Here is a 26654-nt window from a genome sequence, read left to right on the forward strand (position 1 = left end):
ACTGTCCCACCAACTTCTGACTGCTGCTCTTCCCACTCTAAGATCCCTCACAGCTGCTACAAATTTTTGTGCTTCACTCCTATGTCTTCTCAAGCTGACTCCGTGTTTCAAAAGCCATTAAATATGTCAGTTCCTACTGCCTCTAAAATACCAAGCTTCTTTTGTATGTCAGGACATTACCTGTGGTCTTTGCACCTTCCCAGATCATTACCTGTGTTAAAACTCAATGCTTAATATTAGACTCACATGTAAAAGGCTTTTCAATCCCTACAGTAAAAGACAATAGCTACATTACCACTGGTTCTCTCTCTCTGTCTCCCCCAACAGGTATAGATTGCTCCTTTCTGGAAAGTGCTATCCCAACCCAAGCATAAAACCTTGATGTCCTTTTGTGAATCCAAAGAGTCTTTCTCAACAAGAACCAATTTATTTATTCTCACTAACATTTCATCTTCATCCTTTAATAAATTGCCTCCCTAGCTCTTAGCTTAAATTCTTTTAGTACACAGAAAGCAAGCAGCTAATGCTGTTAGTCTTTATTTAATTTATTTTACTGACTTAGCCTCTGCAGTACTTTCCATTCTTTCAGTCATACATCTTCCTTTAAATCCATGGGTGCTACTACACTGACATATAGGGAACTGCATCCAACTATACCAGGGCAGAATGTGCCAGAAATGCACCAAATCATTCATCTTCCCTTCCAAAGGAAAGGAAATTTCTAAGGTTTTACATCAGTTGCTTTCTAATGGAGTACATTTCAATGGAAGAGCACAATCATCCTGACCCTGATGGGCTCCAGAGAGCTCAATCTCTTAAGATGTAACACCCAGACATCATAAGAAAGCAGTTCTGTGTCCTCGATTACATCTACTCAGACTTGCACTTAATGTATTACTCTGTGTCCTGAAAGCAAATAATCTTATTTACATGTTTAATACTGTACCAAATGTCTACCAAGAAACCACTGAACAAGTCCTTACAACACAGACACAGCTGTTCTGTAATAAGCACAAATTTATATGCAACTATGATATTTGGAGGATCCTGGTAGTACACGGTCTATGTGGTGCCGTGGCATATCTGTAATTCTTCCACACATTTAGAAAAGGTCTCAAGAGATTCTCAATATCTAAGTAGAAAGGGGAACAACTTCAGTATTCAAAAAGCACATGGCACCTTTCTAAAGCATTGATGGTTTACAAATATCTGTGGAAATACACACAATTCTCACGCTACTGAGGTTGCATATACACATAAGCAGGACTCCCTTCAACTGTAATTTTACGTCCATTCCACATTACCTGTACATTTATCATTTTGTCATCAACCATTATAGCCTTTAATTGCAAGTTTTCTACAACAGAAGCAGTGTGAGGAATTGTAAAGCCTCCATTCAGTATAAAGAATAATTGATACAGCAAAAACCAGTCTTTGGCTGAGTAATATTGCCAAACATGGAATAAAACAGGAAAGTGTAATTTGCAGGAAACAGGACCTGAAATATTTACATTCAAAGTGTAGACTCATACCAAGTATTAGTGTGGCACAGACCTGCCAGCTGTTGTAAACAGCCCAACTCCTTGCAGGTTCAGTGTATTTCAAGGCATAGGTAAAACATGCTGCGTGTTCATTACCCTACACTGTGGAAAACCATCTTCCCTCACTCTCTACAAACACTGGGATTGCTCATCAAACCTTATTCTCCTCTGCAGGTCTCAGCTTTCTGCTTGCAGTGCTGTAGTACAGGAATTCAGGCTAACGTAAAGTCTGGGGTGGAAACAGGCAAATCAGTTCAAGATAAGGACCTACATTTGGCCTTAGATTTTAAAACAACCCATTAGGGAACTGAAACCTATTAAATGAAACAATAGATGTCTAACTCAGCATGAGCTGAATTACCCATAGGCTGGACTGACTCAACCCCCACTGATTAGAGAGGGGCTCAGGCATGCAGTGCACAGGTACACATGCAGTGCACACCTACTCGTAAACTCTAAAATTCCAGTGCTTTAATCCCGGACTGAATGCCAATGACAAGAAGTTATTAAATAAGGCATCCAAGTATGGATTCAGCAGATGCTTCAACTCTGTTTAAAAGAGTTCTGCCTTAATTAAAACCTCTTCCTGCACTATTATCATCACTAAAATCTTGGCCCCTACATTCTGAGACAGTAGTATGGAAACAGTGTGGTGCTGAATACCTGTAATTCAAAGGGATGAAATGATGAATTTATTCACTCAAGAGTTTGAAACAAAGGTCAGCTAGTCCTTCTCATACCTGCATCTAACAGCTGTCTCAGAGATCATTACAATAAAAGAGAACTTCCAGGATACACGACATGCAAACTGTGCCTTCCCAAACTAATTTTTGCATCATATCTCATAAGGGCTGACAAGACATGGTTTTTAATCTATTGCTATAGAAACTACCATATGGCCTGTTTCTTAATCCTCTACATCTTCACTGTAAAAGGGAAATCTACTGACGAACAAAGATCTGGGGATGAATTTGCAGAAATTCCTTAAATACATTAAGAAACATCATTCCTTAGCAGTCAAAAGCATATAACCCTCAAAAAAACCCCAACCAACCAAAAAAAAAAAAAAACCCAAACAACAAACAAAATAACCCCCCACAAATAAAAAAAAAACAAAAAAAACCCACCAAAAACAAACGAACAAATGAACAACAACAACAAAAAAAAACAACCAACCAAAAAAAAAACAAAGATAAAAAACACCAACCCACAAAAAAACCCCCTCAAACAAAACCCAAAGAACTAATGAAAGCCATCTTCTTAGTTAATGATGTCTCCTGTGGCCATAAAGTATAATTCAAAATGCTGCATGACACAAAGACACTTCTTTAAAATCATTTGAAGAAAACTGTTTTATCAATTACTCAATTGCTATGTTTCACCCCACAGAAGTCCCACACATCTGACATCTAAATACTATTTTAAAGCAGGGGAAACAACCATAAAGGGAAAACACATTCTGAAATCTGGATAGGCAGTATTCTAACACTGCTGATTTTCATCATAAATAATGTCATCTCTTTCTTTTGTCATTCCCTCCATCTGCTGTGGAAGAGATGAGAAGACAATGACTGTCTTCTCATAATGCAGCCAAAAGTTACACAGAAGAGCTCTAACCAGGGCCTCAACATCTGGCCCTGAATTTACAACAGACTGCATGAACGAACACGCACTGCAGAGATGCAGGCAGTAACACGAAGGGCAGGAGGAACACGAACACCTCACAAGGAACTGTGAGGTGTCCAGCTCTCACTGTTTTCTGCTGCACCATCAACTTTGGTTTCCTCCAACCATTCCTCTGCTGCCTCAGCAAAGAGGCCAGTTTTCCCTGCATTGCCTCTGGGCAGCACCAACAGGCTGCCTGCCTACTTGCTTCTCTGCTAGGGGCAAGACTCTCCCACTGACAGAATCCTTCTGTCAAGTGTATCAGCATCACAGGTCAGACAGCTCCAGCACACTTTAACTGCTCAAAATTGCCAGTTCCTCAGCAAAAATTCAACTCTTCTGCAACAAGAGCTCTGTGGAGAAACTCCTCCCAAAATATAGCTGGTAAGAAAAACAGAAACAGAACATTACAGCATGCAAAATACTCAGATTTGTAAAGGTAGTATAAATGCAGACAGACTTCAAACCCCATTTCCTACACTTACTGGTATGACAAAGTTCTGTCCAAAGCAAAGAGAGACAATACACCACAGCAGGAGCTTAACAAGCTAAGCTTGTTTCTTTGCTTATAGGCTACTTGTGATTGTTACTATTGACTGACTACTTGGCATTTCTACATGAAATTTGCCACAGTCTTAAAATAGGCTCCTACGACAATAGAGATGACATCACTGGCTAATGAAATTAGATTTCCTTATTCCAAAAGGAATTGAATTCCAAAACTGAAGTACAGCTGAAATGCAACAGCTAAAGATAACAAATCTTTAATGCTCCAGTTCAGCCTGTTTGCTGTTAATTGGTAGCAGACACCAGGATTCCATGTCACACAGCGAGTACCGACCTTCTAAAAATAACATGGGGAATTGAAATACCTTCCACTGATGAACCTCTTGACAAAATAAAAAATGCTTTAAAAAATTAAGAAATTATTATCTACTAAAAAACAACACAGAGGTTTCTATAAAAAAATGGAACTACATTTCAAGAATGACAACTCAAAACCTGACTCAGAAACCATTTTAGCTGTAAAAATACCAACTGAAATGTAAATTCAAATACTCTGTTAGTTTTCACAGAATCTTAGAATGGTTTGGAAGTGACCTTCGAGAGCACCATGGGCAGGGACATGTTCCACTACACCAGCTCAAAGAAGCATCCAACATGGCCTTGAACACTTACAGGGATGCGGCATTCACAACTTCCAGAGTCTTACCACCCTCACGGTAAAGAATTTCTTCCTAATATCTAATGTATATGTCCCCTCTTTCAGTATCAAACCATTACTCCACATTTTGTCACTACACTCCCTAATAAGGAATCCCTGTCCAACTTTTCTGTAGGCCCTCTTTAAGTACTGGAAAACTCTCTAGAGTCCTCTCTTTAGGTTGAACAATCCCAAGTTTCTCACCCTGTCTTCATAGCAGAAGCTCCAGCTCTCTTACCAATTTCATGATCCTCCTCTAGCTTCTCTCCAAAAGGTCCTTGTCCTGCTTATGTTGGCAGCCCCAGAGCTGGATGCAGTATTCCAGGAGGGGTCTCATGAGAGCAGAGTAGAGGGGGAGAATCCCCTCCCTCAACCTGTTGACCACACTGCCTTTGGTCTCCTGTTTGATGCTTCTTTTCTTTTATTACAATATTTTTTTCACTGGAATTAATAGAAACTTCATATTTAAACAGTTAATTCATCTCACCACCGTGGAAGAATCGCTCATGCATCATAGTGAAGGATACATGGGAAGCATGAAGTACAAAAGAGAGAAAAAAAGGTTTTCATTTAAAACTAGCAGTACTGTACACCATAATGTAATATTTTCCCAAGATTTTTATCTATCTATATTTTTCCTACCTGTCCTGGGTTGCAGTGTATTCTATTATCATCCTCATGAGCTGTTGAAATCAGGAGGGGCAGTGTTTCCTTGCCTCCTCCCCCCAGACTATCTTTCTGTTAATGGCCCATCATTGCCCTGCCGCCTGACTCAGAGATAACTCCCTCTGGACTATCTTCTGTTAATGAGCCTAATCAACACTTTGCCTCATGACTCATTACCCCATTGTGAGATGCTCCACCCAGAGGGAGGAACCAAGCATCCCATCGTGGTTATAAGCTGGGACTCTGAACACCAGAGACAACCTTTCCACTGGATTTCCAGAGGACAGGAGCTACATAGCCACCACTAGACCTTCTGAGGAAGAGCAGAGCCTTTCTACTGGATTACCACTTCAGAGGACTGCAGCTACCATTCTACCAGACTGCTACCACCATCCTGCCTAACAGGTTGTATCTTGACTCTTGTCAGTTTGAACCAGTGTTTTCTTTTTTTTTTTCCCCCCTTTTCTTGAATTTCCCCATTAAATTGTTATTCTGACTTGGTGCCTACCACTAGTTTGTTTTCAAACTAGTACACCACCACATGAAAACCAATTAGAAAAATGTAGCAATAGCTATGGAATAGCAAGACACTTTTTAGAGAGTACATTTGCTTCCACTGAAAAATTCAGTATCTGTATTTGTGTGTCACAGTAGTGCCTTAACAGCCAGACGTCTGAGAATTGAAAATGAAATGATGCTGCCTCAGCATACAAAATAAGCACACTACAGAAACAGCAAATAGCCTGGTGACAACAGGTTCTGTTAAAACAGAATCAAGTTGGTAAAGGAATTACGCAGAAGTTTTCCTTCATTATTTAGCAGTTATGACCCCAGTCAGAAAATCATAAGCCCTACTGCAGACTGCAAACATTTTAGAAAGTATTTCACTCACAGTAGGAGTTTTCTCACAATCACACAGAAATAACTGGAACCATATGACATTTTTATAGCATCTCTATATATTTTTCTATGTGATATTGAGTGATTTCATTTTCAAATTCCTCCTAATTGCCATTTCTTTTATCTTTCTTTCCACATTTGCTTTGGATGCACTGCCCAGAGGAGTTCAGGAGACAAAGAGAACATTCTTCCCACAACCCTTTCTCAACACTGAAAGGCTCAAACAAAACACAGGATGCTAAAAAGAACAACCAGCTGGCTGTGAAGAAAGCAAAGGGGTATGAACCAGGAGGGGCTGCAGCTCTGTCTTCCCCTTCAGTAGCCAAAATAAGGGACCATGAACAGGAAACAAAACCACTACAGAGAATGGAGTAAGGCAGCTTCCCAGTCTAGCAGACCCCGGAGAAATACTCAGCAAGTCACAGCACATTCTGCAGATCAGAGATCCCACAGCAATCAAACTACAGGGTGCTTTCCTTCCTCAGCACTGATGTAGTTGCTACTAGGCTTTGCATAGTGGGGAACAGCTTTATGGAAAGAGATGGGAGATGGTAAGTTTCTTCCTTCTGTGGAGAGGAAGGCAGGCTGGTATAAATCTAACAGAAGGGAGACAGGAGACCAATCTTTGCAGAGCTACTTGCCTGGTATTGGCCCCCTGGTGGTAAATGCCCAATCTCAGAGAGAGAGAGAGGCAGCTGGAAACTATGTCTCACCAATATGAAAGGGAAGCAAAAAAGCATATTTTTACATACAAAACTTTGAAATGTGGCTCTATCATAGCTTAGCTTTGATTTTGTTCTTCCCAAGGAGCTTAGGAGAGATCAGAGAAAGCAAGATTTCCACACTGCTGTCTTGTTTCTTCACAAATTACCGCCATACAGCTTCCAGAGAAATAATGCTATCAAATCATTTTTCTGGGGGCAATTTTGACCAAGTGCTGCTCTTGTACCATCTCAATGCAAATTGAAATTGGTTAGCAGATTCCTGGACAGCACTTGGAAACAAATGCTTGTCTGCATTAATTGCACACAGTGGGTGCCTTGCTCTTGTTACCCTTGGCTGAAACAGGAGTTAGCCTATCAACAACCAAGGAGTCTTTTTTTTTTAACGCAGATTCTGTTTGAACAGTTTACATCGCAGTTGGGCTTTCAGGATCTTTCCAAAGGTTAAAATAACTCATCAGGTAGAAGCATCAGGACATGTTGGTATCTATGACGAGAATCCTGTATGAAAATGGGGAAGAGACATCCAGCACAGAAATAAAAATTCAGAACAGAAAGTTTCACCTTTCCCAAAAGAGGCAGTTAAGACTGTTTTAAGTATTCCCACAAAGGGGCTGCAGGCTTTGTTGCTTATCTCAGAGGGCATATTTCAATGTTCAATTACATTAACAGGAAGTTCTTCCTTTTTTGGTGGTTCTTGTATCTCATCCAAGCTCAGTGACAGTATGGTATGACATGGATAGAAAGAAACACACAGGACACAGCTATAAAAAGCAAATGCAAACAGGAGAGACAGACTTATGAAGCCTGATAAATTTAATTTACGGTGCTCAGGATACCTTTCACATGGAGCAGCTCTGCATTAGTTTTCAAAAATGAAATACCACTTTAAATGGAACAAACCAACTAAACTTGGTATACAAGTATAAATAAAGTCCATTTGGATTTCCAGCTAAAACCACTGCAAGTCACTATTCTTCAAGAACCAATAAAATCCATGTCTGTAAGACATGTTTCTTGAGTTGCACCTGTCTTACAGATTGGAAAAGCACACTATTGAGCTTTAGGAATCCTACCTAATCTGAACAAACTTCTAAACTCAGCATTAGGTTGTAGTGATTAAAATTAGTGTCTTCCATTTGGGTTCAGAGACAATTTGATTCTGCCAACACAATCTCTTTTTAAATAGTGATGATTCTTACCACTATTTCACCCACTACCATCATCCTACCAGCACAGATGGAGAAAAAAACTTCGGTATAGCCACTACCATAGTAATTCCTTAAATAGGCAAGATGCTTTCTAACAAAAAAAAATAAAGCAATATAGATGTAAAAAGGAAATTAAACTGAATTAGCAACTAACCAAGATAAGCAGAATAAGAGCTGGACCACACAACACTATGCAGTGCCTGCCTATCTTGTTAAAGCTCATGCAAGACACAGAACAGCTGCTAACTGTCTAAAGCTGGGTACAGTCTAGACTTTCTATAGGCTTCTCATAAAATCTCTCAGCCATTACAGAAACAGCTGGTGCTATACCAGCTACAGGTTTCTGTTTGTTAACCAAGACAGATTGGAAATCAATCAACAGGTAAGAAGCAAAAGTGCCAGAAAAAGGGTTGATTATCAAACTGAGAGATGAGCAGAAGCAGCATACCTCATTCTATCAGTGGTAGAATGACCATACTCAAAGGTTGTTCAAAAGGTCGCATAAAGTTTTTCTTTGTAACATTGCTCTTCTTTCAAGGCTTAAGAGAGTCACAGGTTCTCTTTATAGATCAAAGCACTTAAGATCCGCAGGCTAAGAGATGATCAATGTGGTCAGATTAACAGAAGTTAGGCAGAGGTCAAGGATCCTCCGTACATGGCCCCCCTCTTTAACCCTGAGCCACAAGTCTGGCTGACATCCCTAAAGCTTTCCTTCCTCAGACATTAGGTCAGGGCCTAGACAGAGCATCAAAGCAGTTCTCAGTGTTTGTATCAGCCTTTTGCCAGCCCAAGGCATATGGATAGGAAGCAGAGTAAGTCAAGGAAAAGCAGAGATAAGAGAAGAGAGTAACAAGCCTGGGGCTGGATCTTAGGAAAATGGGACACAACAACATAAATCAGAGTATTGTGCCAACACAACACCCCCTCTGAGCAAACTATGATTGTGCTTTGCTCTCTGGCATGGTGCAGTGGGTGTCCCACAGCAGTCTTGGACACAGCGGGGCAGAGCTGACAAGGAGGGACTGCAGGGTGTTGGCAGCTGTTGACTGGGAGTAAGATCTGCAGCCAGGAAGGGAAAATTCTTCTATTGTTGGATATGTTTGTAGCACTACTTAGCTCATACTAGAAATGCTACCTCTGTATTTCTAAAGTTTTAATGAATCAAGCATTACATGGCAGCATATAAAATGGCAAATTAGGAAAAGTGGAAAAACAGAAATCTCACTATTGATCAAGCTCCTGCCGCAAACCTGCAAAGAGAAATTCGACACAGGCTTTAAAATTAGGATTCTTTTGAGACAGCTGCAAACTTGGCCAGGCTTCTAAGATGAAATAGATGTAAAACTGCATATCTTTAGAGACACCAAATGGAGGCACTGAAAATAACACCTAACTGAAATAAAACCAACATTCTCAACAGAAAGGACTGTTTTGCAGTACTTTGTTCAAATTCATGGACATAGAATATGATTTGCCATTAAATTTAATAGAAGGTCACTCACCTAAATTTACCACATTACCTTGGCTTTCCTACTATGACAATTTCCAAATAAAGTGCATTCAATACAACAGCACCGACACTGATATTCATTAATATTTTCAGTCTATCAGCTTCTATAAAGAAAGGGTGAATGTGGTGATTTATAAAATGCAATTACAAGTCCACAGGACATTCTAGAAGTCTCATTTTATTCTGCAGTTTCCCAGGAGATGCCAAAGAAATGGGTTACAAACGGGAATGATTAGCCTGAGACCCTCACTTTTCCTGAAGTATTATGGGACAAGACAAATCACCTCTCACTGCTTTGCTCTCACACTATTCAATAGTTTTTATAAGCTAGGCAGAAGTGGAAAGCAATAATGAGATTTATTCTCCTTCAAAACAAGTTTAATCTGTCTTGTAAAATCCTCAAAACACAATGGATTGCACCAACCAGGGCAACTACTTGGCCACTCTGTGCCTCTTGATAAAGCTGTTTCATGTGACAGAAAGAGGATCTCACACCTACATTTCCACCTCATTTCACACAAGAGCTTGGATTGCTGTCAATTTTCTGATGCAAGACAAGTGCAGTGTTGTGAAGAATCATGCCTTTATTTTGTTCTCAAGATTATTTGTTTATATTTAAAATGAGCATACATGCCAGTAACTATTCATTTTTCAATACAAATCAGGTTTGCAGAAACAAACTAAACTTACAGTGATTCCTCTAACAAAATAGTAGAGAGTGCTTTCTTACTGGATAAACTCATTCCCCACTGAGGAAAAGACTGATCCTCAGTAATGTGAGTTAGGTTGCAAGGTACCACCGAAGATGACAGTGGCACAAAGCGCAGTTGGAGAATTGTCGCTAGTGGGCTGCCCTTGGGATTGACGCCAGGGCTAGCACTGTTTAACAACTTCATTAATGACCTGAATGATGAGGCAAAGCACACATTCAGCCCATTTTCAGGTGAAATAAAACTAGGAGGAGTGGCTGATACCAGATGGTTGTGCCGCCATTCAGAAGGATCTGGACAGGCTGGACAACTGCTGCCAACAGGAACCCCATTAAGTTCTACAAACAGAAGTGCAAAGTCCTGCACCCGGTCAGGAACAATCCCATGTATCTCTACACACTGGCAGCTGATGAGCTAGGAGGCAGCTTTGCCAAAAATGACCTTGAGGTCCTGATGACAAGAAGTTGAACATGAGCCACCAATGTACTCTTGCAGAAAAAAAAGCCAACAGTGTCCTGGGTTACATTAGCAAGAGCACTGTCAGCTGTTAAAGGGAGGTGATTCTTCCTCACTAATCAGCCCTGGTGAAGACGTATCTCTTGTACTCTGTCCAGTACTGGGACTGGACTGGGCTTCCAACTACAAAAATGCCATGGACTTATTGGAGCAAGTCCAGGACAGGGCCAGGAAGATTATAAAGGAGTATCTTTACATAAGGGGATGCTGAGAGAGTTGGGACTGATCAGCCTGGAGAAGGGATGGCTCAGGGTCAGGTAAGATGGCTCTTATTAAAGTGTATCAATAACTGATGGGAAGGAATGAAGAAGAGGGAGCCAGATTCTTCCTAACAGTGTCCATCAACAGGACAAGAAACAACTGGCACAATTTAAACCCCATGCCATTCCATCAAAACACAAAGAAACAGTTTGGATTTTTACTGTGACACAGGTCAAATACTGCAACAGGTTGCCTACAGAGGTTCTGGAGTTTCCATCTGCAGAAATATTCAAAACAAAACTGGACACAGTCTTAGACAACCTACTTTTGCTGACCCTGCTTAAGCAGGAGCTTGGGCTACATGACCTTAAGAGATCCTCTCCAACTTAAACAGTTCTGTGGGCCTGTGAACATGACATAAGGAGTTTGAGAATCTGTGGTGATGACTAAGTCACCACGCTAGGAGCGTGTTTGTGTTTAGTCCTCTGTTCTGCCAGAATTCTTTTTCATAAGCCAATGCATTTGTTTTAGTTATTAAGTATCACAATCTGCCTAATTCAGATCCTGAAGGGACAAGCATATAAGCAATTGAAAGAAATGCTCTTTCCATTCCTCAGCATAATGAGGCATTCTGCTTCCTTCTTTTCCTCTGAAGTGTCTGGTTTGCCAATTTCCAAAATAGAATACAGAATCAGCTGGGTTGCAAGGTTATTTCTTTATGGCACTTTTTATTTAAATGTGTGCATTTACTGTTGAGGAGAACAAAAAAGGACAAGACATATGGCTTTATGCATGTTTTCTACCACCTTGCAGCCTAATGTATTCAGGTAGGAAAACAAGTCATCCTACAGAGAGAAAAATGAAGAGAAGAAGAGAAAGACACCAAAGGTTGATGCTGTATGTGTAAGTCCAATTATTTATTAAGAGAGTGTGTAAATTTTGCCCGTGGCAAGATTTAATGGGAATAGAGAAGGGGGCTTCACTCCTAAAATAGCTAACTCACGTATTACTGCAACTGACATTTTCATTTTAAAATCAGATGAAGAGCTAAGTGCACAAAACTACAAAGAAATCATAAAAAAATTGTAGAAGTACTAGAAAGAAAAGCCATAAACAATGCAGCATGTCATGGGCTACTGGCTTGTTTTATTGCATCTGTGCTTTGACTGCCTGCACCTGAAAAGTTTATTTATGGCCCATTAGGAAAAGGCACTAAAATTTGTGAGATACCTAACAGGCTGTAATCCAATGCCTATGCCTGAAATATCTAGAAATGGCCCAAGTCTAGCTGTCTCCCTGGTTGAAATGTACACATTCCAACCTTTTACAGCTTCAAAACGCTCCAGGCAGTCCACTTCCCAAAAAGGTTTGTATTTTTCACGTGATTAAAATCACTGTTTTTGGCTATCTCTGAGACCATCACACAGGTATGCTGTAATACAATAACCTAGAAATGCACTACTTATGGTGTTACATCAAAGAAGTAACACAGCATCCGTGCCAGAGTCAGCCTTTTCATTGAAATGGAAAGGATAAGAAAGCCCAGGGCTGCAGGACTGAGGCAGAAGATGTAAAATTAAAGCATGAAATAAAGATGAAGGAAGGTCAATGGAAAACTGGATGCCAAGATTTAAGAATCATTGCTATCACTGGCAAATCTTCCAGTGACAATGTTGTATTGAAGTTACTTGATTAGCGTATCACATTACCTTTCACATTTAATATTAAGTTTGCATGAATGTGGACAGACACCATGGAAAATCAAATTAACAAATTAACAATATGAAAATGGAACTTCTCAGTAAAGCATAAGACCACATGCAAATGTTAAGCGTACCTCAGCTCCCAAACTGAGAGAGATTATTTCATCCTCAAAAGCAGAATGTGTATCAGTATGGGGAGGAATTCCTGTTTTAAAAAAATACAAACAACAAAAAAGTCAATATAATAATAATAATAATAATAACAACAATAGTAATAGAGTGCTATCTCCATTAGCAAGCCCTATTTTTATGGATGTCCATATGGAAAACTGGGATGTATGGTTGAACAAACCAACCTTATCATAAACAAGGGAATTGCCTTCCATAAGAATTCAGGGCAATTGTCTTATTTACACATCCAGATTAGATGTACACAATTAACTTAGGTGTCTTATATAATCAGTAAAAATACCTACAAGATAGTCCACGTTAGTCCAAGGCTTCCCTCACTCCTGGATGACTCCAAACGCTCTCCCTGCTGCAGAGAGCAGCTCAATCACTTCACTTTCCTTGTAGGCAGGTCAGCCCTCAGCACTAACAGTTATGGCACATATAACAATTTTGGGCTTTAGTTCATCCACAATCATGTACTTCTTCCTAACTCTCTTCACAGAGGAGTAATCTCAAATCCCTTTATTTCCTAAGCAAATGACTGCATTAAGGGATTCAGCTTCAGCATTAGGACCTAGTATCTCAGGGGCAGGCACTGTTAGGATCAAGTCCTGCCTCTGTTTTGCACTTCCTAGGCAAACACACATCATTGCTAGGCTAAGCCCTGGGTAATACATCTGTCGGTGCGTGTTTGAGTACACACACATAACAGAATTGCCAAAAGGACAGTCATTTTTAGTTTTGCCTTTTAGATTTTTCTTTCATATCTGCTAATCAGAAAGAAACTGCCAATCCCCGCAGCTTGTGTCACACATTTTAACACCAAGTGCTAAAACAGCAGTGTGCATGCCACAGCAAGATCTCACCACATGGTGGGGAATGGCAGTCAGCAGTGGAGCAAGGGAGAACAGCAGGCAGCTTGGGGGAACTGCAACTACACTGTCCTCTGATCCACTGCAGGCCTAGGCAGACAGAGTAACTCCTCAACCATCCAAACTGAAACAGTTTTATTTGTTTATTAAAAATTCTACCCAAGTTCATTTGGGACTCTGTAGAGAATTCCTGAGTTAAAAACAATTTTTTTTAACAGTGTCAGTCAGCTCTATAAAGTACCCTTTCTACCTGGCAGATTTTACATCCAGATGTAAATATTCTGAATTCCGTTAGTTTCAGTGAAAACAATACAAGTGTTTTATGGGACCAACATTTAATCTGACAGAAAATCAGTGAGACTTGAAAACCAAGGACAGATAAGATACCTGTTCGTTACGGCTCATAACTTTGCCTCAGTACAAAGCACTGAGGTTCTGCCTTAAGAGGCACACTGAAGTCTGTGCAATTCACTGTGCAGCAGGGGAACATCGACAGCTCTCTACACTATCACTGATAATTCAACCGAGGCCACACTGATCTACCCACCTCATTTAAAGTATCTTATATGTGGCCCTTCCAGCTTAGACACTCATAGCCATAACTCACTAAAGTTTCAGGTATAATTTCCAGTGAAAACATGGCTCAGAACAAAGATGCAGACAGTATTAATCTGACTGCACTTCTGTACTCATTCATATCCTAATGATTTGCACTTAAGAAGGGGTATTTTGCTTTGGGCTTGGGTTTTTGTTTGTTTGATTTTTCAAGAAAACTTGCTTCCATTCTTGATAGAAATCTACAATTCTAACTAATCTCCTCAGATATCCCAGCCAGAAGTACACAACTGCATCAATTTAATTGTGTATTGTCAGATACACAAACAAATAGGATCAGCTTTTCAGACCCTTGTTCAGTAGACATTGTAATAGATGTGAGACATTAATTCTGAGAGTAAAGCCAATGTTCTTTCTTCCTAAGGACAAATGAGATACTCACTCTGGAAAGCAAGCCAGATACTTAACCTTGATGACTAAGCTTAGCAAAAAGTACAGCATGTGATTTATTCCCTAGAAGTGTGATTAGAAGTTTATTTTTCTTCAGAAGCCTCCAGTTTGGGAAAAATTTTAAAAATACAGTAATTCCTTATTACTAAGATAAGGGAACACTGCTTGCATCATACTTAAGACTCCATATATCACATACACTAACATTATATCATATGCGCTAACAGCAAGAGCCATTTCATGGAGACTATATGCACATTACAGGACGCAATACAAGTTTGGCGTAAAAAAATGCACTTAAATAAAAAAAACAAATATGACTACCTATTCCTATATCTCTTTAGTTAGTTTTTAAACTATGTTTTTAGTTAGTTTTTAAACTATGGCCTTGGACTCAAACACCATTATCTTCCGTAACAGTAGTATCAAAGACTGCACTTCTGAACTAAGTTCCCATGTGCGGAAACCAGTATTAAGACTTTAGTTTTGATTCAAAGCATCTCTGGTTACAGAGAAAATACCCTAAGCAAGTGCTTAAATCCTGTCCCTACACCATGTCACAGTTAGATGCTACACTCTTCTGCTTTTTAGGGAAGCTGTACTGGTTTGGCTGGAATGTAGTTCATTTGCTCCACAGTTACCTGTATGGTGCTATGCTTTGGATTTGTGATGAAAACAGTGTACATAATACATGGATGTTTTACCTCTTTCTGAGCAGTGCTTACACAGTACCAAGGTCTTCTATGGTTCTCATGCTTCCCTCCCAGCAAGTCAGCTGGGGGTACAGAAGAAGCTGGGAGGGGAAACAGCTGGGACAACTGACCCCAACTGACCAAAGGAACATTCCATATGATCATATGACACTGTGATCAGTAATAACACTAAGGGTGAAGTTTACCAGGGATGTCATTACTCAGGGACTGGCTGAGCACTGATTGGCCAGTAGCCAAGGAATATTTTTTGCATCACTTGTTTTCCTTTGTTTTATTTTCTTTTTTTTTAACTTACTAAACTGTCTTGATCTCAACCCATTATCTCAATCCTCACTTTTGTCTTCCAATTCTCTCCTCTACTTCAGTGAGGGGAGTGAGCAAGCAGCTGCATGGTGGTTAGTTACCTACCAGGGTTAAACCACAATGTAAGATAAAGAGCTCACAATTTTTGAGGGACAAATAAACTTACCTTGTCCAGGTTCATACTGATTTACAGTCAGCTGATCAGGCTTATTTTTGATATATCCCTGCTTTAAGCACTTCTCCAAGAATGGGTTGCAAGTTTCAGGAAGACCTAGTTACAGAAACAGAACTGTAAACAAGACAGGACATCTTTTTACAATAAATATAACTGGAAAAATACATAGAAATAGCTTCATATACATGCAAGTCCATCTTTAATAATGATTACTCTGCATCTGCTGCTAACACACACATCAGAACTGGGGGCCTAGTCTTCAAGTCCAATATATTTTTAAGATCTCAAAATTAGAAACGCCAACTCCTCCAAGGCCTCTGCATTCAGAAGCAGATTAGTCCCTAACAAATGCAAACTGTAGTATCTCTACACATAAATAAAACCACATCAAACCAAAGGCAAAGTTTCCACCAATTACAATAAAAGAGTTGCAGTTAAGAAGCAAAATTATTATGCAGAGAGTCAGTCGTGCAGAGAGCCCTCCAAAAAATTTATTCTCTGGAAATCTGTTACTGAATTAGATAATATATCACCAAAAAAATCTGCTGAAGTTAAGATGGTCTTGAAACAGGAATGGGGAAGGCATAGTCCTCCACCGAAGCTTTGGTTTGCTATTTTACCTGAGGACTTGATTGAAAAATTCTGCTGAAGGTAACACCAACAAATATGTTACTACTATCCCATCCATGAATCTACTGATTTTTATTTTTGTTTTCCCTCAAGAAGTGTTTATGCTTCTCTCTCACACAAAATAGTCTGTGAGACTAGAAAACAATTCACATATCAATCCTCTTACAATGATATAGCTTCACAGTTAAAATCTTAATATAACCAGAATCCTTCTGTTGCATGCTGCATCCACCCCAGTACACATGCATCACCTTAAACACCTTCAAGTTTTACAGGAATTTAACTCTCCTATTTTACTATTTTTAAATCTAACTCTGTAAGATGACTCACTGGCTTTGCTCTGACTCACAGCTTTCAACTCCAAATAGGAGTTATTGAAACCTTTACAAAATTGCTTTCAGAGCAAAGGAAATTTTATTTCAGTGTGCATCCAACAAGCTTCAAGCTGGCAGAGATAAATATACACAGCAACATACGTCACACCCCCCAAACAAATTAATATGCAATTTGTAACATGCAATTGTTTGATGGAACAAAAAGCTAAAAAGGAATGACAATTACAATCCCAAAAGCCCTATTTGACCAGACCTCAACAAAGGGCAGCAACCTCTGGCTCCAAGTGACTGACAACAGTCTTAAAGCACTCACAATAATTTGGAATGAATCTCAAAACTCAAAGGCACTGTTTGGTGTGTCCTTAAGATACAGCAAGGGCTCTCCTTTAACCAGAATCTCGCAGCCATAACTCAGCTAAGCCTAAAGGCTTTACATAATGGTTTCAAACATCAGGGCAAAATAAGTGCAGTTTAATACGGAAGTTCTCACCTCCAGGTAATGGTTTGTCTTTATCAACATTATTGTTATCATAGCGAAACTCATATCCAAAATGCTTTACTCTTCTATGCTTTAAGGTCTTCTGGGCTGTAAAAACACATAATTTTAAAGTTAGACTACATAAAACATTGCAAGCAATTTGCTATGTTTCCCTATTCCATCTGACCTGTTAAGCCTAAACATTCTTTAATTAGCAGTTAAAACAGTGTATGTGACCCTCGTTCTTTGTGGTACACACTTCTGCCTTATTATCTTTTGTATTTCATCAAGCATAACATTCACTGCTGTTTTGAGTCAAAGGGATGGTGTTTTTGTATATGCAAGAAGCAGGGAATACCCATTTTCTTGAGCCATGCTTAATGCACCTTTTCCTTGCCCTGATCTCTGAACTTACACCAGATGAATACCCTAGAGATACTTCAAGACCCTTTGCTTTTATCAATCACCAAGTTACACACTAGATAAGGTCAACATAACTTTTGCATTGCTCCACAGAACAAATTTACACAGCAACTCTGAAATGATTTCCAAGAATTCATTTATTGAAGGATTTAACTCCACAAACTCAAGTGAAAGCACGACAGCATCCGGAACGTATGCCTCACTAAGTTACTTTTTACTTAAAAGAAGACACAGCTCTTGAGATGGACATCAAATTACAAAGTCTTCTGCTTGGCACAAGACACATAAAAAAGACTTTAATTGTCTCTGGATGCAGGTATGTTATTCAAGTAAATCCATTCTAGAATATCAATTCAGACCACTTTCCCTAAGGAGTTGATCAACTACAGTATAAGACCCAATTCCTAAAACGCTAAGAACAAACACAGGATAATTTCTGACAATACATTTACCAAGATGTAGACTTCCCATAACCTGAAACTGTAGGAAAAAACATCATAAAAGTACAGAATATCTGGATTCCTATAGTTGTGCCCACCATTTTGAGTATCTTCATCTCCTTTCCAGTCAATACTTTCCAACATCTTCCTTTCTTCCTCTGGAGAAATAATCTTTTCAATTACCATTAAGCCTGGAGGCAAGCTTGTAGGAACAGCATTTTGCAAGGAAACTGAGGTATATGAAAAAAAAGAGAATTCTGTCACTGTTTAGAGAAAATAAAACCATGTGTTCCCTATGGGGATATATTTACTTGGTATGAGACTATATTACAGCTGTAGAAATCTTTAACAATACCATGAAGCCCTCATTGTGGTCTTATCTGGAGAATGAGTGATCCCTTTTTGTCATGCCAAAACAGGGTAAGGCCCAAGTTTTGCATCATTCAAGCACTTTCTAAAAGTTTTACTGCATAAGATGAACAACACTCTACACTATTTAAACACAAAACCACTTGTGCTTTTCCTGTCAAAATAATGGTAAACAGAATTTCCCAATCACTTCAAGGTTCTACCCGAATTTCATTTTAATTTTGTAGAATTTTAGCGATTTACCATATCAGCAGATTGCTTCCACAGAGAGTACTCTGTAATCAAATATGTACAAATACGGAGTACAAAACAACACCCAGGTGAAACATCACTGACATTGGGACATTCAGTTTGCTATCCTAAGAGGTCAAAAAAATCTGTTTGCTGGCAGAATGTACAGACCAACACTAGGAACCCTTTTTGCTAGACACTATGAAAGCTCACAGAAAGAGCAACAGATCTTGTATTAAATAGCTTATAATCAGTCAAAAAAAAAAATCTTGGGGATAAGGGGAAAAAAAAGACAGAAATTCCATTCTGCATATTTTTCTTCTTGAAGCTGAGCTAGAGATTGCAAGACTAAGGTGACACAAGAAATCCAATGAACTGTCTGGAGATTCTCCAGGTTCTTTAACCACAAAACCTTCACGTGCAGTATTGAATGGTCAGGAAATTACTCAAATCTTTTTTTCCCTTTTGCTTCCAAGTAATAGAGTTGAAATTAGAGTATCCTATAATAAAATACAAGGAGCAAAGATTATTTTCTGTCCTGCATCTCAGATTCTAGCTTTCATTCTCTGTGTTTACTTATAAAAACTAGTGTGCTTTCACCTATATTTACAACCCAGGAAGTAAAAGCAAAGGATAGCAGTGTGCAGGAAGCTGGATATATAGGAGAGCAGAAAAACTATACCTTTTTCCACAAAATTAATATATAGAACAATGTTTTGGTCACAGTCTTCCAGTGTTACTTCCTTTCCATTAAGGGCATTAAAGGCTTTCTTGGCTTCTTCTGTTGTCCTATATTTCACAAATGAATATGGTTTATTTGGTGGCATTAAGAGTGTTTCCATTGCTCCATATTCTTCTAGTATCCTGAGCAATTGCTGTCTACTCATTCCATTACCAAGACCAGCATTGGCAATAACCAGGCTCTAATTGAAAAAGAATTTAAAAAAAAAAAAAAAAGAGAATTAGTGATTATTGTTGGTTCATTTAAAACTAACATTTTACCAAGAGAACAGCACTATAAATAAAATTTAAACCCATGAGCACTCTTTTATGTATTCTGCACAAGATACTTACATTCCCATGAGCTTGCCCAGCACACAGTCTGGCTGAAAGCCTTGCAACCTCTACTAGAAACATCTCCTCAGTTAATGCAGGAGAGGCCTGCGTGTGAAGGACATGCAGAGGTTCAAACCACTCCTTTCACTTAATCTACAAAGACCCCACTACACAACTGCTGCAGAACATGCAGCAACTGATGATGCAATTTGGAGATAATCAGACTCTTGCACAAAGCCTGGAAGCATTTTCTGTATTCCTGACACAAGTTTACCACTAGCACTATGATTTTCTTTCATATATCACTTATTCAAATGTTCTGTCACCAATAAGGACCTTGCTGGACCCCAGAATTACTCTTTGGATAGATTAGATGGATAATTTGGTACCTGGAACAGTTTCAAGGGGAACAAGTCCCAAATTACAGATCCACTTCCAAGCAACACTAGAAAAACTCAGTCTTTGTTCTAAAGAGTTTACAACATAAACAAGATTGCTGAGTCATTAGCATCTGTCCATGTGGTGTGAAATCTGAGTGAAAATTAAACTAAATTTGATTACAAAAATGTGTAAAGATCTAACTGATTTTTCTACACTTGAATGGGAAGAATTTGCAGGATCGGGATGAACAACCATAGAGTAAATGACACTGCTCTACAGTGTTTCAAGCCATTTGTATTTCTTCATAAATGAGAGAGAGAAATTAGAAACTCTGACTTCTGTGTCTGCAAATTCCTGTCACTTTTTGCTACATCAGTATCTGTGAGGTCATTCTCTGATCTGCTATAACTCTGCTGTGGCAGAACACTACAAATCAAAAATCTGAATAGCTTTCTGTTAGGTCGCTTTTCTGCAAGGAAGGGGAGAAAGCTGTCCCCATTTCAACAGCTGCAATTCAGCCAACCAGTTCAACTCCCACAGAACCACAGCCTTAATTTATTTAGGGGAAGAAAACAAAATGGAAAAGAGTTCCAATATCGACATGTTTTTAACAGGGAGTTTAGATGAGACAAATTACACTGGAGAGAGAAGTACAGAGGACAGAAAGGTACAAAAGTTAAAAGCCTGAGAAAATAAAAAAGAAACCACAGAGACAGAGAAGAAAAGTTTATCTACTTCAATAGCATTTCCAATGCTTCCTCCTCCTCAACCCAAGCAACTACTGTTTCAGGTTAAAAAAACCTTATCCAAAGGCCATCAAAGTCTCTCCATAGACACTGAACTGCTGATGTAGAGTTCTGCTTTGAAATCAAAGAAGCACAGAAAACCATCAGTCTCAGGAAGTGCATTTGGAAGAACTGCATTTTACACAAGACACATGTGAGAACAGAACACAGATAAGCAGCATTCTAACACTACCATCAAAATCACAACTACCAGTCACCTGTGTGGCATGGGAGACACACTCTATGCCCTCATGTCTCATCAGTGTATGTTGAGCTCTGACCTGCTTCCTCAGTACCTTCTTCTTCATTTTATGGACTTTCAAATGATCTTCAGTGGTTTTAGCTTCCATGCTGGTGTTCTGGAAAGCAGAAATAACAACACACAGTGAGTGTGCAGCTTGAAAAGGATCTCTCCCAAAAATAAAGCTTTAAAAGATTGCTATGATGCTTGATTTCATTTTCCCATTTTTCTCTTCCTCTTCACTCCTTTATTCACATTCACAGTATTACTACATCCATTTGTGGGTTTTAACCTGTCTGCCCCTCCTGTTTTCACACAGTAGTTTCAGCTAATTTCCTTTTCTCTACTGTCTCTCCAGAGCAGATCATGAGAAAAAAATTATGTGTGGAACTGCCATGAGACTTGTATTGTCTCAGCTTCTCAGTTATTCTCATGCCTCACCCAATGCTTGAGTTGGAGATGAAATGTTTGGCTCCTTTTTCCTAATTGCAACGAAGTATGGCATTTGGCCAAACTTGCCTTTCTTGAGAGTAGAAAAATGTGTCCAATACTTAGATGTCGGATGCTCCACACTTCATTCACCACATCTCCCAAGGCCAAACTTAATGCAAATCACATTCCTGTCGTGAGAAGGAACAGAAACCTGTGTACATATAAATATATATCTATATTAACTACTGAATTTCATGGCAACACAGCATTTACCAACCAGTGAGTACTTAAGGGTCACTGGCATTCTCCAGGTTTTGCTGCATCTTTTGCTGCTTTTGGTCTAACACTATATTGAGATCATACAGCACCTTCCCACATCTCTCTGAGCTTACATTCTTTTCCTTTCTTTATTCTACTTCATTCAAATCCAAGGGAAGAGTCCAGACCTCATGTAAGATTATGACAAAGCTCCCAGACACTGATGCAGCTTGACTTTGACTTCATCTTTCCCTACAACATAACCCCTTACCTGTATCTTAGAGGTATCTTCTCTTCTTTCCTATAAATCCTCCTAAAAGTATAGCTGGACAGTCCAACTGCAGTTGTCTGTCCTATTCCATTATTTTATCATCATCAACGTGACACAATCCTTCCATCTTCTCTTCATGTCAAAAAATGGTTTTGTTTCAGTTATTTTTAAGGAAAAAACTGAAACAAAAGTAGGTCAATCACCCCATATGTAATTATTTAACTGTGTCAACTGCCCCAGAAGTCACTCATCCACTTGCATACCTTCAGGCTTGCATGACTGCAGAGCTGCTTCCCAATACCTTAACTGCAGACACAATCACGATAATATGACAACGTACCACAAAAAATGGTAAAGGTAAAAAATCCCTCATATTAGTATTCATTGCAACTTTGTATTGAATGACTTAGCGAAAATTTTGTTTTAAACAAGCACTAATATGCTACTAAAATTGTTATAAAATATTGAAGTGTTACACAGGAGCTGTAAGTATGTATTCCCTGTGATTGCTGCAGCATTACTATCATCAACCTGCACAACTTTTAACCGCGCTGCAAGAGAAAAATCTTTAAAGAGAATCAGAATGACAAAAGCGCTCTGTGGAAATAAAAGATTCTAATTCTCCAAAAAGGAGCAGAGTAAATGCTGCCAAAGAAGACTCAGTCTTTTGCCCTTCCTTTCCACTTACTGGTTCATCCTCCTACCATTCCTCTTCCATTCTCGAACACGATTTTACAGTGGTCTTAAATGAATTGAAACACTTGTCAACAACAATTTCAAGCAAACATAGCAAGATACTGGCATGGTAGGCACCAATAATTCTCTCCTGATACAGTTTCAGATGCCTGCTATCAAGTTTGAGGTGTCACATGCATGGCTGTAACAGTTTGAACCCTGACTTCCTGGCATTATGCAAGTTTTTACACATATCTGACCACATAAAGGTCATATTTATATCCGAGCCTGACCAAAAAAACCCAAAAAACAAAAGACACGGAATAAATTACTCAGCACTGAAATCCATCCTATCACCATTAGATTCTTGACATTTCCCAGGATCTCCTAGAGAGAATTCAAGCACAGCCATGCTCACATGCAATGGAGGCAAAATGCATGAGAATAAAATCTCACAAATAGCAAACCTGAAACAGGGCAGAGTTTCAGAAAAAGGAGAGGACTACTAAAATAATTATTTCACATGACTTCAGAAATGAAGGGTAGAGGCTGAGAAGATCAATGGGTTATAGAATCAATCTTGATCTCTGCAAAATTATTTTTATTATAGATTTGTTAGGAACTGTCTGGCATTTCCCTTCAAAGCAACGGTGCTCATAAAGTTTAAGCTCATAAAGCTCAAAATGTTTTTGCCTATTTTATACTCTGATTTTTTCCCTTCCCTTCCTGAATCTCTTGGTACTTTCTTAAATAATCATTTTACTTTCCTGATGGCAGACCTGCAAACAGGCCACAGCTCATTCTTTGAAAATAACATGCTTCCTTCTAAAGAAAAATAGCTCAAAATAGTTCAAAATATTCTTCACTTAATCAACAGTGTTTTACACACAGAGAGCAATGGTAATCTTAACCTTCATTAGTTAAATAATGAACAAGAAATTTCAAACTTGATTAAACCAAAAAAAGCACAGTGAGAGACACACACACACAAAAACAAAACCAAAAAACCAACACCCAAAAGCATAAGATAATTAGAAGGCTAGGTACCTGGGAGGGGAAAAATAAAAGTCTCATGAGAAGAAGAACAAAAAGTTTTCATCAAGTAAATTCTTCTAAGTGCATCTAACAGGTTACCCTTACCAAGATTCAGCTGATTTGCAGGCTCCTTCAGCAAGCCTACTGTGACCAAGCTGTGCAATTAAAAGATTTCATAGAATCAAAAAATCATTCAGGTTAAAAAAGACCTGTAAGATTGAGTTTAGCTGTTAATCCAGGACTGCCAAGCCCACCACTAAACTCTAGTGTCCCTAAGCATCACCATCTACACAATTTCGTCCAAAAGGCTTGGCCTGCTCAACTTTATTTGCCACACACAGGTGAACAGAGGTCCACATCTTTACAGCCTACACATGTGCAGGCTCCTCTGGGGAGGGTGTCAGGCCGTCCCAAACTACTTCACAGAAAAGTGACGCATCTTTGATTTGATGAGTTTACAGAAAGCAAGCAAAAATATAGCGCAGGTTAATACTTTGGAAACAGGGAAAGTGGGCTTCTGATGGAAAAGTGTGGAGGCAATGCACATCATCCATACCACTGAGACCACTGTCATGCAGCCTGCAGAACAGAGGACTTCAAACTGAAAAGGTCAGGCCTCTCCCATAACATCTACACCTCTACATACTGGAAGACTTCATCTGCTCTCCAGGGAAAGCAGTTCTGAGTTTAGTCAGGCCTTTAGTCAGGTCCTCACAAACTCCCACATTCTCCAGGCAAAAGCAAGTAAGGCATGCCACAATATTCGTCAAACTAGCACAGAAACTGAAGCTGAAAGGCTACTTTCTATCCTTTCATAACCACTGAACTAAACTGAACAAGGGACAGATGAGGTGTGATTCAGCTGTCTAAAGAGCATGTAACACTGGCAGAGATTACCTACCCCACAACACTCAGCCTTTCACCTGCTGCTCAAGAAGCTGAAGACCTTCCTGATGTGCTGTGTCATGCTTGCCAGCACCACCCTGGTGCCTCCAGCTCCTGAAGGCATCTCAAACAGTACTGCCTGCATAGCTGAGACAGCAGAATATTCCCTTGGTGTCTGTCTGAACGGGGTCTAAACTCTCTCGTCTGTTGCATCGCTGCAGGAGGCTCAATTCGGCAGACACAGAAACCAACAGTCTGCCCTGATTGCTGAATAAAGGAGTCACACTCAACTGTATAGAAGTAGGAAAGTTCATTTGCTAGGATCTCACACCTCCTTTAGAAAGGCCAACACGACTACAGAAGAAAAAGGGATAATCCACTGCTGCATTCACTACTGTTACCACCTACTTTTACAACATGTATTTTTAAAAAGTAGCTCCTGAAAATACACACTGAAAACGGCTTCCTCTTGCAACGCGAGTTCAGGTTATAGCAGGTCACAAAATGGCCTGAAGTTACTACAAAGGTTAATGTAAAGCTTTAAAGCAATGCAGGAAACTTACCTGCCGTAAAAGCCGCTTCTGAAAACGAAAGCACCTGGTGGCCAGGCAGAGCTGAGCGGCGGCTGTCGGCAGAGGGAGCGCCACGATCAGGGATAAGTTTGGCTCTTTGTTACTCAGTTTTGGCTTGGTTTTGTGCGGCAGACACGCCACCACAAACGTACAAGGACGCTGTATACACATAGACATCTGTGAAAAAAAAAATACATTCAGGAGGCCCGAAGGTGAGATTTAAGAGCTCCAGCACTGGCCAAATGCGCCTGAAGGCGCCGGCACATCCAGGCACCAGCACGTCCCCGCAGCTATCCTGTCCCACCTCTGCCAGGGACAGCCAGCACCGAACCTCCCACCGACACTCCCGCAAACCCGCGGGCTCTGGGCAGTCGCTACAAACAGCAACGATAATAGGAATGTGCCTTAGAATCACAGAATTTTAAGAGTTTGAATAGACCTTAAAGATCAACCGCTCCCAAACCCCGTGCCATGGGCAGCGGCGCGTCCTACTAGACCAGGTTTCTCAAGGCCTTGAACGCTGCCAGGATCGCGGCATCCACAACCTCCCTGTGTAACTTGTGCCAGGGCCTCACCACCCTTACGGCAGGGTCCGTTCCGCTTTGCCCTGAGAAAACACGGGGCAGGCTGTAAAAGCTGTGAGGCAGACGTAGGGACTGACTTGGCCTTCTCCCCCTTACACCACTTCGTCCTGACAGGGACAGAGCCGGAGCCGCGGCCAGGCCGCCGCAGGCTCTGCTCCCCGCACAGGGCGGCACGGCGGGCAGGGGAGCCGGCGGCAGAGACCACCTCCGCTCCCGCCGCCCCCGCGGCTCCCCGTCCCGAGCAGGAGCCGGGCGAGGCCCAGGCACTGCAGCCCCGGCCCGGCGGGCGCGTTACCTGCAGGAGGCGGCCATGTCGGGGCGGGCACCCGGCACCAGCGCCGCCCCCGCCGCGCCGGCATGGCACCGCCCTGCCCCGCTGCCCGCGGAGCGCTGGCCTGCGGGGGAAATTGACGAGGAAATTGACGTGTGTCGCTTTGTCACAGATCAAGGAAGCCAAGCTTTGAGGTTCAGCAAGACCAAGCCCCGGGTTCTGCACTTGCGTCTCAGCAACCCCAGGCAGCGCCACAGGCTGGGGGAAGAGTGGCTGGGAAAGACCTGGGGGTGCTGGTCAACAGCAGCTGAGCATGATCCAATGTGTGCCTAGGTGGCCAAGAAGGCCAATGGCATCCTGGCCTGGATCAGCAGTGGTGTGGCCAGCAGGACCAGGGCAGTGACCGTCCCCCTGTACTCGGCACTGCTGAGGCCACACCTCCAATCCTGTGTTCAGTTCTGGGCCCCTCACTGCCAGAAAGACATTGAGGGGCTGGAGCGTGTCCAGAGAAGGG

General features: G+C 40.5%; 1 protein-coding gene across 5 annotated transcripts in view; it reads right to left on the reverse strand.

Annotated features, from left to right (window-relative positions):
• The window catches only part of ALKBH8 (alkB homolog 8, tRNA methyltransferase), a 44760-nt gene extending 18522 nt beyond the window's left edge, over positions 1–26238 (reverse strand). The window contains exons 1-8 of one of the 5 annotated variants that reach the window (XM_039564363.1): positions 26165–26238; positions 25277–25462; positions 21198–21275; positions 19377–19617; positions 18193–18324; positions 17244–17339; positions 15780–15884; positions 12684–12754 (exon numbers count right to left, since the gene is read on the reverse strand). In XM_039564363.1, the coding sequence (XP_039420297.1) occupies positions 12684–12754; positions 15780–15884; positions 17244–17339; positions 18193–18324; positions 19377–19617; positions 21198–21275; positions 25277–25462 (909 nt within the window). In that variant the 5' untranslated portion in view covers positions 26165–26238. Of the gene's footprint in view, positions 1–12683; positions 12755–15779; positions 15885–17243; positions 17340–18192; positions 18325–19376; positions 19618–21134; positions 21276–21676; positions 21801–25276; positions 25463–25860; positions 26065–26164 lie in introns of those variants that run through there. The other 4 variants (XM_039564350.1, XM_010400569.3, XM_010400571.2 and 1 more) reach the window with 4 other exon arrangements.
• Positions 26239–26654: the final 416 nt, after the last annotated feature.

This window comes from Corvus cornix, chromosome 1, assembly GCF_000738735.6.
Source record: "Corvus cornix cornix isolate S_Up_H32 chromosome 1, ASM73873v5, whole genome shotgun sequence".
NCBI classification, from domain to species: Eukaryota; Metazoa; Chordata; class Aves; order Passeriformes; family Corvidae; genus Corvus; species Corvus cornix.